At 40.6% G+C, this 13997-nt stretch overlaps 1 protein-coding gene and 1 pseudogene across 3 annotated transcripts in view; both read left to right on the top strand.

The window, feature by feature from the left end:
- The window catches only part of KDM2A (lysine demethylase 2A), a 137019-nt gene that overhangs the window by 89022 nt on the left and 34000 nt on the right, over positions 1-13997 (top strand). For all 3 annotated transcript variants that reach the window (XM_032282693.1, XM_032282695.1, XM_032282694.1), the window contains 4 exons: positions 6139-6245; positions 6802-6895; positions 8338-8491; positions 10188-10303. In XM_032282693.1, the coding sequence (XP_032138584.1) occupies positions 6139-6245; positions 6802-6895; positions 8338-8491; positions 10188-10303 (471 nt within the window). The remainder of the gene's footprint in view (positions 1-6138; positions 6246-6801; positions 6896-8337; positions 8492-10187; positions 10304-13997) is intronic.
- On the top strand, positions 10753-10862 carry LOC116555225 (annotated as a pseudogene).

The raw sequence follows: 13997 nt of genomic DNA, 5'->3' as shown, positions 1-13997 counted from the left end.
ACAGAGTGAGACTCTGTCTCAAAAAAAAAAAAAAAAAAAAAAATCAACTCTTGACCAGGCATGGTAGCTCACGCTTATAATCCCAACACTTTGAGAGGCTGAGACAGGAGGATTACTTGAGGCCAGTAGTTCAAGACTAGTCTGGAGAATGTCTTGAGACCCCAAAAATAAAAACAAACAATTTTATTTTTTATTTATTTTGAGACCAAGTCTTGCTTTGTCACCTAGGATATGAAGTGCAGTGATGCGATCTTCGCTCTGCCTCTCTGATTCAGGCAATTCTCCTACATCAGCCTCCTGAGTAGCTGGGACTACAGGCCACCGGCGCTGCTAATTTTTGTTTTTTTTTTTTTTTTGTAGAGACGGGGTTTCATCATGTTGGCCAGGCTGGTCTTAACTACTGACCTCAAGAATCGACCTGCCTTGGTCTCCCAAAATGCTGGGATTACAGGCATGAGCCACTGCACCCAGCCAAAAAAAAAACCTATTTTTATATTAGTCATCATTGTCTATTTGGTCATGTGGAATTACAGGAAGACAGATGGCTAGAATTTAGCCTTCTTATTAGCCTAATGTGGTTTGCTAAATAGAAATTTAGTGAGAGGGATGTAAGAATTCCAGTAACATTATTTATTTGTAATTTTATTTCCTTAATATTTTTAGAATTTTAAAAATTTTTATTATTATTATTTTTTTGAGACAGGGTCTTGCTCTGTTGCCCAGGCTTGAGTGCAGTGGTGTGATCTCAGCCCACTGCAGGCTCTGCTTCCCAGGTTCAAGCACTTCTCCCACCTCAGCCTCTCGAGTAACTGGGATTACAGGGGCATACCACCATGCCCAGCTAATTTTTGTATTTTTAGTAGAGATGGGGTTTCACCATGTTGGCCAAGCTGGTCTCAAACTCCTCACCTCAGGTGACCAACCTCCTTCAGCCTCCCAAACTGCTGGGATTACAGGCCTCAGCCACTGCACCCGGCCTATGTATAGAATTTTAATTTTAAATAACAGGAATGGCCAGGCACATTGGCTCATACCTGTAATTCCGGCACTTTGGGAGGCAGAGGCAGGAGAATCCCTTGAGCCTAGGAGTTCAAGACCAGGTTGGTTAACATAGCAAGACCTCATTTCTACAAAAAATTTTAAAAATTAGCCAGGCATGGTGGCATGCACCTGTAGTCCTGGTTACTCAAGAGACTGAGGTGGGAGGATTGCTTTAGCCTGGGAGGTTGAGGCTGCAGTGAGCTGTGATCACACCACCTCACTGTAGCCTAGCTGACATTCCAAGACTCTGTCTTGAAAAAATAATAAAAAAATATAAATAGAAGCAAGGCATGGTGGCTGATGCCTGTAATTCTAGAACTTTGGGAGGCCAAGGCAGACAGATCACTTGAGCTCAGGAGTTTGAGACCAGCCTGGGAAACATAGTAAAACCCTGTTTCTACAGAAAAATTAGCCGGAATATGGTGGCATCCCCACTATCGTCCCAGCTACTAGGGGGTTGAAGCAGGAGGATTGCTTGAGCCTAGGAATTTGAGACCAGTCTGGGCACCATAATGAGACCCTGTCTCTATTTATGGAGAAAAAAAAACAAAACAAAACTAAGCAGCAACAATAAAAATAACATGATTGTAGCTATAAATGTAAAACCTGGCCTGGTCAATACTTTTCCATTATTAAGATTTTGAAATGTATGACTATTCTACATGAAGCCTTTTTTGTGGCATCCTGAATTTATTCACTCTGTCCCTAGTTCTAATGATAAAAATGTGACATCATTTTATAAAAATTAGAAAAACATATTACCATTAAATGGAGGAGAAGAACCTATGAGAGGGCTCAGAAATAGGAAATTATTAAGAGGGCAGAGACCACACTACCAATATCTTACAGAGACCTAAAACATGACTAGAAAGATCAAATGAGTTATTACCAAGCTCACATTCTAAAAGCCGGTATGCTTTTTGTGACCTTGCTATATAAGCAATAACATGGGTATTCTATTGGTAGAATAAAATAGGAGACTTTGTGTGGAATAGTCACACATTTCAAAATCTTAATAATGGTAAAGTATTGGCCGGGCATGGTGGCTCACGCCTGTAATCCAAGCACTTTGGAGGCCAAGGCAGGTAGATCACCTGAGGTCAGGAGCTTGAGACCAGCCTGACCAACATGGTGAAACCCTGTCTTAAAAAATAAATAAATAAATAAATAAATAATGGTAAAGTACTGACCAGATCAAGTTTTATATTTATAGCTAGAGGCCTGGCATGGTTGTTCACACCTCTAATCCCAGCACTTTGGGAGGCCAAGGTGGGTGGATCACTTGAGCCCAGGAGTTCGAGACCACTCAGGAGGCTGTGGCACAAGAATTGCTTGAACGCAGAAGGCAGAAGTTGCAGTGAGCCGAGATAGTGCCACGGGACTCCAGCCTGGCCAACAGAATGAGACCCTGTCTCACGGCAAACAGACAAAAAAACATTTATAGCTATAATTATGTTATTTTTGTTGCTGTTTCTTTTGGTAGAATTCTTAATTCCCCCCATAGTATATCCCTTCATTTATCTAGGTCTTTTCCAGTATATTTCACTAGTGCATATTATTTTATTTTATTTTATTTATTTATTTTGAGACAGAGTTTTGCTCTTGTTGTCTAGGCTGGAGTGCAATGGTGCGACCTTGACCCACCACAATCTCCGCCTCCCGAGTTCATGTGATTCTTGTGCCTCAGACTCCCGAATAGCTGGGATTTCAGGCATGCACCACCATGCCTGGCTAATTTTGTATTTTTAGTAGAGACAGGATTTCTCCATGTTGGTCAAGCTGGTCTCAAACTCCCGACCTCGGGTGATCCACCCACCTCAGCCACCCAAGTGCTGGGATTATAGGTGTGAGCCACTGCGCCTGGCCACACTAGTGCTTTTTAGAAAACCAACTTTATTGAGGTAAAGTTGACATTCAGTAAAGTGGACTCCTGTTTTAAATGTGCATTTCAGTGAATTTTGACAAACGTATTTATTCATGTAAGTACCACCACAATCAAAATATAGAAAATAGGCCAAGTGCAGAGGCTAACCCCTGTAATCCCAGCACTCTGGGAGGCCAAGGCTGGCAGATCACTTGAGATCAGGAGTTCAAGACCAGCCTGGCTAACATGGTAAAACCACGCCTCTACTAAAAATACAAAAATCAGCTGGGCATGGTAGTGCATGCCTGTAGTCCCAGCTACCTGGGAGGTTGAGGTGGGAGAATTGCCTGAAACCAGGAGGCAGAGGTTGCAGTGAGCCAAGATCAAGCCATTGCACTCCAGCCTGGGTGACAGAACGAGACTCTGTCTCAAAAAAAAAACAAACTAGGTTCCAGGAGGTAAGATGGTCAACTTTTACATATCTGTTATAGGAGCTAGCATAAATTAGAGTTCTATGATAAGAAGAGATTATTTAGTGTTGCCATGCTAGCAGTAACTGAGAGGTAGGTATAAAAATGGCACAAATAACACACATTTGTTTGCTGATGGGTAAATAAGTTCATGGAAGGCCATGAGTTGTTTATGAATAGACTAGGTTCATGATACTGGACTTCTTACCAGTTTGACCCTAGTGTTGGTGCAGAAGAGATTGTAATTGGTGATTGTTCTTACTGGAGACTTGCTCTCCTGTGGATCAGGGTATTTAGCATAGGATCTATCCCAAGGTTAAAGATTAACCTAAGAAGAAAAGCAGAACGTGTTACCACAAACTCTCTGTAGTCAGAAGATACCTAATAATACGAAAGAAAGGCAGGCAAGAATGACTGACTTTGTTGCTGCAATTAAGAAATTCTGCTTTCTGTGAATGAACGTGTTGTAAAAAAAAAAAATACTCAAGTGTTCTGAACCGTTCCTCTCCCCATTCGGACATGAGGGCTTACAGTGTATTAGCAAGTACTTTATTATTCTGTTAAAGGCATTCTCATGGACAACACATGGAGATGGGAGATGGTGGCCACTACATTAAGAAACAGTAAATTTTATTTGAAGGAAAGAAAGGCAGTCAGGGCTTATTCAATATTCTAGGACCAGTGGATGCTTGGTTAAAATTGTTGGCTCCCTGAGCAGAAATTCTTTGAAATGGAGCAGCAGGTTAACCTTAACAGTTACTCCTCATCTTGTTTGTTTCTTCCATGTCAGTGGTGATGCTTTCTAAACACTCTCCCACAGTTAACGTCTGGGTGTCCTTTAGACAACTGCTTCATATCATGCAGGGTTCTATGCATTAGTCTTGTTTTGCATTATAAGGGAGTAAGTGATCAAATAGATAGATGTTGTTACAGAGCTTTCCAGATATATGTTTTTTACAGCCATAAGTTAGATGTTTACCAGGCACTGTGCTGAATTCATGGTTGGTTGGCTCTCAGGCTTTACCTACCTGGCGTTCAGTAGTTGAGTGTAGACACTTGAAGGTACAAGGACATATTATAATTTAGTGTAAAATGTTGCAATTTGTATTGCTTTCACTTCTCTTTATTTTTTCAGCCAATATTATTTAAAAGATTCCTGGCCAGGTGCGGTGGCTCACACTTGTAATCTCAGTACTTTGGGAGGCCAAGGCAGGTAGATTATGAGGTCAGGAGTTTGAGACCAGCCCGGCCAAGATGGTGAAACCCTGTCTCTACTAAAAAATACAAAAATTAGCTGGGAGCCCTGGTGGGTGCCTGTAATTCCACCTACTCAGGAGGCTGAGGCAGAATTGCTTGAACCCAGGAGGCAGAGGCTGCAGTGAGCTGAGATACACCACTGTACTCTAGCCTGGGCGGCACAGTGAGATTTTGTCTCAAAAAAAAAAAAAGGTTTCTATACTCTCACAACATTATTCCAAAATTTTAAACTTGTTTACATTTAATCCTTCCAATATATTTTTGAGGTAATTATTTTGGGTTTTTTTGTGTGTTTTTAGGTTTTTTTAATCGAGACAGAGTCATACTCTGTTGCCCAAGCTGGTGTGCAGTGATGATCATAGCTTACTGTAGCCTCAAACTCCTGGATTTAAGCAAACCTTGCATCGTAGCCTCCTAAGTAGCTAGGTCTATAGGCACATGCCACCATGCCTGGCTACGTTGTATTTATTTTTATTTTATTATTTTTGTTTACTTATTTTATTTTATTTTTTTGAGACAGGTTTTGCTTTTGCTGCCCCAGCTGGAGTGCAGTCTCAGCTCACCGCAACTTCGTCCTCCTGGGTTCAAGCGAGTCTCCTGCCTCAGCCTCCCAAGTAGCTGGGATTATAGGCATGCACCTCCATGCTTGGCTAATTTTGTATTTTTAGTAGAGACAGGGTTTCTCCGTGTTGGTCAGCCTGGTCTCGAACTCCCGACCTTAGGTGATCCACCTGCCTCGGCCTCCCAAAGTGCTGGGATTACAGGCATAAGCCACCACACCTGGCTATTTTATTTTGAAGAGGTGAGTTCTCACTGTGTTGCCCAGGCTGGTCTTGAACTCCTGGCTTCAAGTGATCCTCCCATCTTGGCCTCCCAAAGCTCTGGGATTACAGGTGTGAGCCGCTATGCCTGTTCTGTGTTAGTTTTATAGATGAGTTTCAGGGCCTTATATAGTCTTGAAAAGACATGACAGACCTGCAGCTTCTTATTCCTAAGCTGGTAGTTTCTATGGCACATTGTCAATGCAAGGCTACAAATCCATACTGAATTTATTTATTTATATATATATATATATATATATATATATTTGGTTTGCCCAACTTTTGGCATCTTAACTGTACTAACAATGGTATATATTTTGCTGAATTTATAGATACCTTCCAGGCAACAGCTTTTATTGGATTAAAAAATAAAGCAAATTATATGAGTTTTGACACAGAAGAGAGGTCATAGTTGTACACTATTGCATCATCAATTATTCCATTTTGACTAGTGCTGTCTCTACTATTATCATTTGATGGAAATGATTAGTCTTTATTCTCCTTTAACAATTATTTTTAGGATGGTGTCCTGCTAACCCCAAAATTCACCAACAGATCATTTTAATTTGCTTATAAAGTTTTTTTGGTGTGTATTTTAAGAAATTCTGTTTTTCTTGACTTTAAAGTTATCTTTGACCCCCAACCTTTCCCTTGGAGCCCAAGTGTTTTCTTCTTCTGTTTAAAGGTGGATTTCATCGACTGGGTAGACAACATGTGGCCTAGGCACTTGAAGGAAAGCCAGACTGAATCAACAAATGCCATCTTGGAGATGCAGTACCCTAAAGTGCAGAAGTAAGTCATGCGCCCTGCATCTTCTTCAGCATGCTATGGGAGACTAAAGTAATAGTAAGGATTGGGCCGGGCGCAGTGGTTCACGCCTGTAATCCTAGCACTTTGGGAGGCCAAGGTGGGTGGATCACCTGAGGTCAGGAGTTCAAGACCAGCTTGGCCATCATGGTGAAACCCCATCTTTAAATAAATAAATAAATAAATAGTAAGGACTGGCTCCTCTCTTACAGGCTTTGCTCTGTGTCCTAAATGATTAAAATGATGAATTATTTAAAGAACAGACTTTATGATTCCACAAGGAAGAATGTATGTGAGCATACCATAGCACACAATCACATGGTTAATGGGAAAAAAAAAACTTAGTCAATAGGGTAGCTAAAAAAAAATACAAAACTTTTTCTGATAATGTGATGACTTGAAAATGCATCACTTTTTGTACTCTGGAACTTGATTAGATGGAGGATAAAGGGAGTATACAAGAGGAGAGTACGGCATTTTGGTGGGTCAGATGCATTTTTTTCCATCAGTACACTAATGCTGCTGCTTTTTATTGGGGCAGGTACTGTCTAATGAGTGTTCGAGGCTGCTATACTGACTTCCATGTGGACTTTGGTGGTACCTCTGTTTGGTATCACATCCATCAAGGGGGAAAGGTATGGTCATAGTTTTAATGGGGTTTGGAATCTATATGAATTTGCTTCAGTTCATGTATGCTTAATATACCCTGGAAATGAATCTGTTAGGGAATTGTCCCCATTCATGTCTGGAAAGAATTATAGATTAAGTTCACCTTCTTTGGCTAGTGTTCATTAGAAAATAGTATTCATCTAATTCACTATCATTACACCGATATTGGCACAGTACTTAGTAAATCTCAACGGTCCTTTTTATAGATTCCTGAATCAGAGTTCTTCAAATGAAGCCAAAGAAATAATTTTAGAAGAACAAGATAATTTCTGTACTTAGAATATAATAAATAGTGGAAGGGAATACAAATTTTGGATGGATTCACTGTGAAATCAGCAAATTAAGATCTAAACCAACTTTCCCTCTATGTAGGCATTGGTCTGAAATGTAACCAAAGGAAACCTTTAAGTCCTTTTTGAGGATGTAAATAGGTTTTGAAAGATTATCTTTATTTATTCAGAATTATATTCCAGCTTGTAAAATGCTTCTGAATGCTATATGAGAATGGAAATCTAGAATTAATGTCCGAGGTTTATAGTATTACACTCCGGTTACTCGTGCTTGCAGTGGATGCATTTGTAAGAAAAAAGTAGATCTAAAATGAGAACAGATAATACATTGTTTAAAACATGAGGTCTTGGACGAGCGCAGTGGCTCATGCCTGTAATCCCAGCACTTTGAGAGGCCGAGGCAGGCGGATCACCTGAGGTCGAGAGTTTGAGAACAGCCTGACCAACATGGAGAAACCCCGTCTCTATCAAAAATACAAAATTAGCTAGGCGTGGTGGCAGATGCCTGTAATCCCAGCTTCTTGGGAGGCTGAGGCAGGAGAATCACTTGAATCCGGAGGCAGAGGTTGCTGTGAGCTGAGATCACGCCATTGTATTCCAGCCTGGGGGACAAGAGTGAAACTCCATCTCAAAAGAAAGATTAATCAGAACAACTATATCTCCAAATCCAAAAGTCATTTTGTTTACTTCAGATCCCTTTAAGCCCTGTTGATCTTCCTTATAACTAAGAACAAAACAACTCGAGCCAGTCTCTTGAAGGTATTGTAACTAATTAACTGGGCTATTTAGGACTCTGGAGGCCAGAGAGTCAGGGGTATTTAAAGGTATTGCCTAGGTAATGAGCTGAATGACCCTCTTCTCTCAGAGTCCTGGATGGGATCTGGATTCTACTGTCAAACCCCAGGGAAGCCTTAATACTGTTGGATCAAGTGGAAGTTAAGAAAGATCTACTGCCTTGAATCTTGTAGGGTTTACCAAATAGTCAACTTCTATAGGCTGGGAAAATTGCTTGCCTTTCTTCTACCTGGTGGTCTTAATTTTGTACCTGTTGATCAGTTAAGGGAGACGACTGGGTCATGTCAATGGCTGTTAACAGACTAAAGTTTTTTAACTCACAGGTCTTCTGGCTCATCCCCCCTACAGCCCACAACCTGGAGCTGTACGAGAATTGGCTGCTCTCAGGGAAACAGGGAGACATCTTTCTGGGTGACCGGGTATCAGATTGCCAGCGCATTGAGCTCAAGCAGGGCTATACCTTCGTCATTCCTTCAGGTAAGCAAAATGGGAAGAGTGGGTTATTTAGCCACTTTTTTTTTTTAATGAAAAAGAAATTGGGCCAGGTGCAGTGGCTCATGCCTGTAATCCCAGCACTTTGGTAGGCCGAGGTGCGCAGAACATGAGGTCAGGAGTTCAAAGACCAGCCTGGCCAACATTTTTAGTGAAACTCCGTCTCTACTAAAAATACAAAAATTAGCTGGGCATGGTTGTGCGTACCTGTAATCCCAGCTACTCAGGAGGCTGAGGCAGGAGAATTGCTTGAACCAGGACCCAGGAGGCGGAGTTACAGTGAGCCAAGATCGCACCACTGCACACCAGCCTGGCCGACAGAGCGAGACCCTGTCTCAGAAAAAAAAAAAAAATTGATGGATTACCACCAAGAATCGTTACGATGCTGGGGTCTGCAGGAAAAAACAGTGCTTCTTCCTGTCATTATGGAGTAGATGCTGAGGCTTTATTTTGTTTTGTTTTCAGTTTGAAAGGCAGTGGTTTTCCACTGAAGTATATCAGAATTGCCAGCCGGGGCTTTTCAGATATACATGTTTGAGCTCTGTGTTAGCCCTAGTAATTCAGAATCTCTATAGATAGGACCTGTTCTGCAAGTGATATACAACCTATGTTGAAGAGCTGCCCACTATTCTAGGGAATGGCCCTGAAGGCTAGCATGCTGAATCAGGGATGTTTTTGACCAAGTCATTAAATCAAAAGAAGTGCTTATAAAGATCACAGATTTTGGAGTCACAGATCTCTATTAGGATTCTGACTTTGCATTTACCTGCTAGATACTACACTTGGAGCAAATATTTAAATCTGTGTCTCATTTTGTTATAAGGAATATAAATGAGGATACATGTAAACAAGCTTATTCCAACCTACAGGCCTCATGCAGCCAAGAATGGCTTTGCATGTGGCCTAACATAAATTTATAAACCTTAAAATGTTATGAGATATGGGTTTTTTTGCAGTTGTTTTTTAAGCTTGTCAGCTGTTAGTGTTAGCGTTTTTTGTTTTTTTGTTTTTTGTTTGAGATGGAGTCTCTCTCTCTAACCCAGGCTTGAATTCAGTGGCATAATCTCAGCTCACCGCAACCTCCGCCTCCTGGATCCTGGTTCAAGTAATTCTTCTGCCTCAGCCTCCCAAGTAGCTGGGATTGCAGGCACATGCCACCATGCCCAGCTAATTTTTGCATTTTTAGTAGAGACAAGAGTTTCACCCTGTTGGCCAGGCTGGTCTTGAACTCCTGACCTCGCGATCCACTTGCCTCGGCCTCCCAAAGTGCTGGGATTACAAACATGAGCCACCTTGCTCAGCCATGTTAGCATATTTTATGTGTGGCCCAAGCAATTTTTCTTCCAGTGTGGTCCAGGGAAGCCAAAAGATTGGACACCCCTGAATTATAAACTATCTTCTACAGAGCCTGGTTTATAGTTGGTGCTCCAATAATTGTTTATTATATGCTAAGTATTTGATGTGCATTTTCTGATTTTACTCTCACAAGCAACCATAAAAAGTATTATTTAAACTGGTTTTATAGAGGAAATTGAGGCTTTGAGAGATTAAATAACTTGGCCTACCACTAAGAAGCAGAATCAGAGTAAAGAGTGTGATCTAGGGTTCTTGTACTAGTTCTCTGAGAGAGACTTACTGTAACGTGTACTTTCAGCCACTGCCCTCTGTTCCTTTCTTCTAGGCTGGATTCATGCTGTGTATACTCCTACAGACACGTTAGTGTTTGGAGGCAATTTTTTGCATAGCTTCAACATCCCTATGCAGTTAAAAATATACAACATTGAAGATCGGACACGGGTAAGTAATCTTATGTAACAATTGGATGTGAAGAGGTTTACTCCAGTTAAGATAGATGTTACAAGAGATTCATTGATGGTTTGTCAAAACTTCCATTTTTCTTTCAGTTAAAATGCAGTATCAACATTTTGAGAGCAGTTTTCTGTGAGATGAAACACAGCTGATAACTGTTCTAGACACATAGAAAAAAGTTAATTTATTATATACAGTGGATACTTTAAGGCAAGAGTTGACAGACTTTTTCTGTAAAGGACCAGATAGCCTAGGCTTCATGGGTGATAAAGTATCTGTTACAACTGAAACCCTACCTTGTAGCATGAGATATTTAAATAAGTATGACTCAAATAATATAAAATTTTATTCATAGACACCAAAAGTTGAATTTCATATAACTTAACATGTCACAGAATACTCTTAAATTTTTTCAACCATTAAAATATGTAAAAAAGATCCTTTTGTAGTTCATGAGCATGATGATTGGGTGTTCATGCACAGATGTGAAATGTGCCACCCTTCAACCTTGTTACTGTTAATATGTCAGCACATTACCTGTCTGACCCAGGGGGGAAAGAAAGGTAAAAAACACTCTTAGTTCACAGGAATCATAAAAAGAGGCAGCAGGTCAAATCCGCTAAGTGTTGTTTGCTGGCTAGCCTGTGCCTTAGAGAATGGGAGCTTATTTTTTAGCAGAATTCTGATTGGTAAGAGCTAAACCATATATGAAAGTATAAATGATACTGGGATTAAATAGCAATTAGATATTTGGGGGTTGTGATATTTACAAGTTACTCTCAAGTAGCTTAGCAGAATACTAAGCTAATATGAAGATCGGCAAATGTGGAGAAATGTTAGCAGAGAATTGCAGAGAAGAGTATAGAAGTATTCATGGCATTGCTCTTGAAACTTTTTGGTAGAATTAAAAGTACTAAAAAATTTAAAATAGCAATTAGTGAAGAATTCACAACTTTTATAAGGAATGGTCACTGACCTATGTACTATGATAATAGTCAACCATTATGGTGTCTATTTTGCAACATTTATTTTGGTGTATGAGCTGTGTATCACTATACACACTATTGATATTATTGTTGGAGTTACAGGAATTGCCCTACTAGTAGAATTAAGAGAGGAAGCAGTGTTTCTTCAATACATTTTATGAAAATAAATTTTTGTTTATTTGTTAAGAGTAACAAAAGTACAGGTCAGGCACAGTGGCTCACGTCTATAATCCCAACACTTTGGGAACCCAAAGTGGGAGGATTACCTGAAGTGAGGAATTCAGGCTATCCTGAGCAACAAAGCTGGGTGTGGTGGCACATGCCTTAATCCTAGCTACTGGGGAGGCTGAGGTGAGAGGATTGCTAGAACCCAGAAGTTCCAAATTGCAGTGAGCTATGATGGTGCCAGCCTGGGTGGAAGAGTGAGACACAGTCTCTTAATTTTAAAAAAAGGTGTATATTCTACAGTAGGTAAAATGTTTCAAAAGAGAAAAAAATGTACGATTCCACAGTAAAATACTCCTGTTTAACTCTGTCATTCTAAGAGGTAATTATGTACACATTTTAAGATTCAGTCTGAAAATTGGTTTTCAGACTTTAACGCTTTTTGTGATTAAAGATAACTCTTATGGGGCTTAACTGGTTCAGTTTCAGGGAAAAAAAGGAAAATATATATTCAGTAACATGAAATGACCACCTTATCTCTGCATGAAGAGTTTTCTGCATAAAGAGAAAAAAAAAAAAAAGAAAAACAAAACCAAAAAAAAAAAAATAGGCCAGGTGCAGTGGCGCACACCTTTAATCCCAGCACTTTGGGAGGCTGTGGTGGGCGGATCACCAGAGGTTGGGAGTTTGAGACCAGCCTGACCAACATGGAGAAACCCCATCTCTACCAAAAATACAAATTAGCCAGGCATGATGGCACATGCCTATAATCCCAGCTACTCGCTTGAACCCAGGAGGTGGAGGTTGTGGCGAGCCGAGATCACACCACTGCATTCCAGTCTGGGCAACAAGATTGAAACTTTGTCTCAAAAAAAAAAAAATTAAAAATAACAATTAGCCAGGTGTGGGGGCACACGTCGGTAATCCAAGCTACTTGGGAGGCTGAGGCAGGAGAAATGCTTGAACCTGGGAGGTGGAGGTTGCAGTGAGCCGAGATCTGCACTGCATTCTAGCCTCAGCAACAGAGCAAGACTCCATCTCAAAAAAAAAAAAATCATTCATGAACAGTTGTTGGCCAAAGATTCGTTTGATGAATCTGATTTTTCTGAAATAGACAATCCTAATGATTCAGACTATTCTGATATTAGTTTTTGGGCTTTTTTTTCCCCCTTTGATGTTAGTTTTGTTCAGAAATAACTCCAAGGACAGTTTTTATATTTTATTCTCACCTTCAAGATCAGAGTTCCTTCAGCATCAAAAGCATGTTTATGTAAAATTTAGTGAGCTGTGGCAGCCAGCTGCACTTTTATTTTCTAAAAGGGAAAAGGATTAAAAAATTAGGCAGGTGTGTGATTGCACACACCCATAATCTCAGCAACTAGGGGGGCTGAGGTGCGAGGCTCTCGAGCCCAGGAGTTTGAAGCTGCAGTGTGCTATGATTGCACCACAGCAATCTAGCCTGGAAGAAAGAGCAAGACCCTGTCTCTAAAAATAAAAGTTAAAAAAAAAAAAAGTTTTTAAAAAGGCAACAAAATATATTTAGGCTAGTCCCCCATCATTGGTCATCCTTGCTGATAAATCTGTGCTGATTTGGCCTTTCCTGGAATCTGATACATCTAAAGAGTACTTTTAAAAAATTAGTATCCAGCTGAAATAATAATGAAAATGCTCTTTTGGGGAGAATGGAAAGAAAATTAAAGATAGTGACTGATTACATCATATGGAACATTAATCTGGTTTGTGAACATACCATCTTGGCAGACTACAAAGTATGAGGCAGGCAAGCTGAGCATTTTTACTGGGAAAATACCCAGGCTGGTGCCCTAGACAAGACATGGTCTCAGAATGAGTCATTAGTCAAACTTTAGCATATGTAATGAGCTAATACAAATATGTCACTTCATCTCATGTTCTGTTTTTCTTTTTTTTTTTTTAGACTGGGTTTCACCATGTTGGTCAGGCTCGTCTTGAACTCCTGACCTCAGGTGATTCGCCTGCCTTGGCCTCCAAAGTGCTTGGATTACAGGCGTGAGCCACCACGCCCGGCCCTCATGTTCTGTTTTTCTATGAGATTCTTTGTTCCATAGCATTCTGATTCAGAGGAAAACATAGTAAAGCAAGAATACTTTGCGCACCTTTTTCTCAAGTGTTTTGTGGCTTACTCTTTCATTTTACTCTATCCCAAAACCCAAACTTTCATTTTGATGCTTTCCCATTCAACCAAGACAGCTTCTTTTTTTTTTTTTTTTTTTGGGGATGGAGTTTCGCTTTTGTTACCCAGGCTGGAGTGCAATGGCACGCTCTCGGCTCACCGCAACCTCCGCCTCCTGGGTGCGGGCAATTCTCCTGCCTCAGCCTCCTGAGTAGCTGGGATTACAGGCACGCACCACCATGCCCAGCTGATTTTTTGTATTTTTAGTACAGACGGGGTTTCACCATGTTGACCAGGATGGTCTCGATCTCTTGACCTCGTGATCCACCCACCTCGGCCTCCCAAAGTGCTGGGATTACAGGCTTGAGCCACCGCGCCC

This window comes from Sapajus apella, unplaced genomic scaffold (assembly GCF_009761245.1).
Source record: "Sapajus apella isolate SASKATOON/1434 unplaced genomic scaffold, GSC_monkey_1.0 scaffold14, whole genome shotgun sequence".
Lineage (NCBI taxonomy): Eukaryota > Metazoa > Chordata > Mammalia > Primates > Cebidae > Sapajus > Sapajus apella.
Note: the sequence above shows the minus strand (reverse complement) of the source record. Positions and strands in the feature narration are given on the sequence as shown.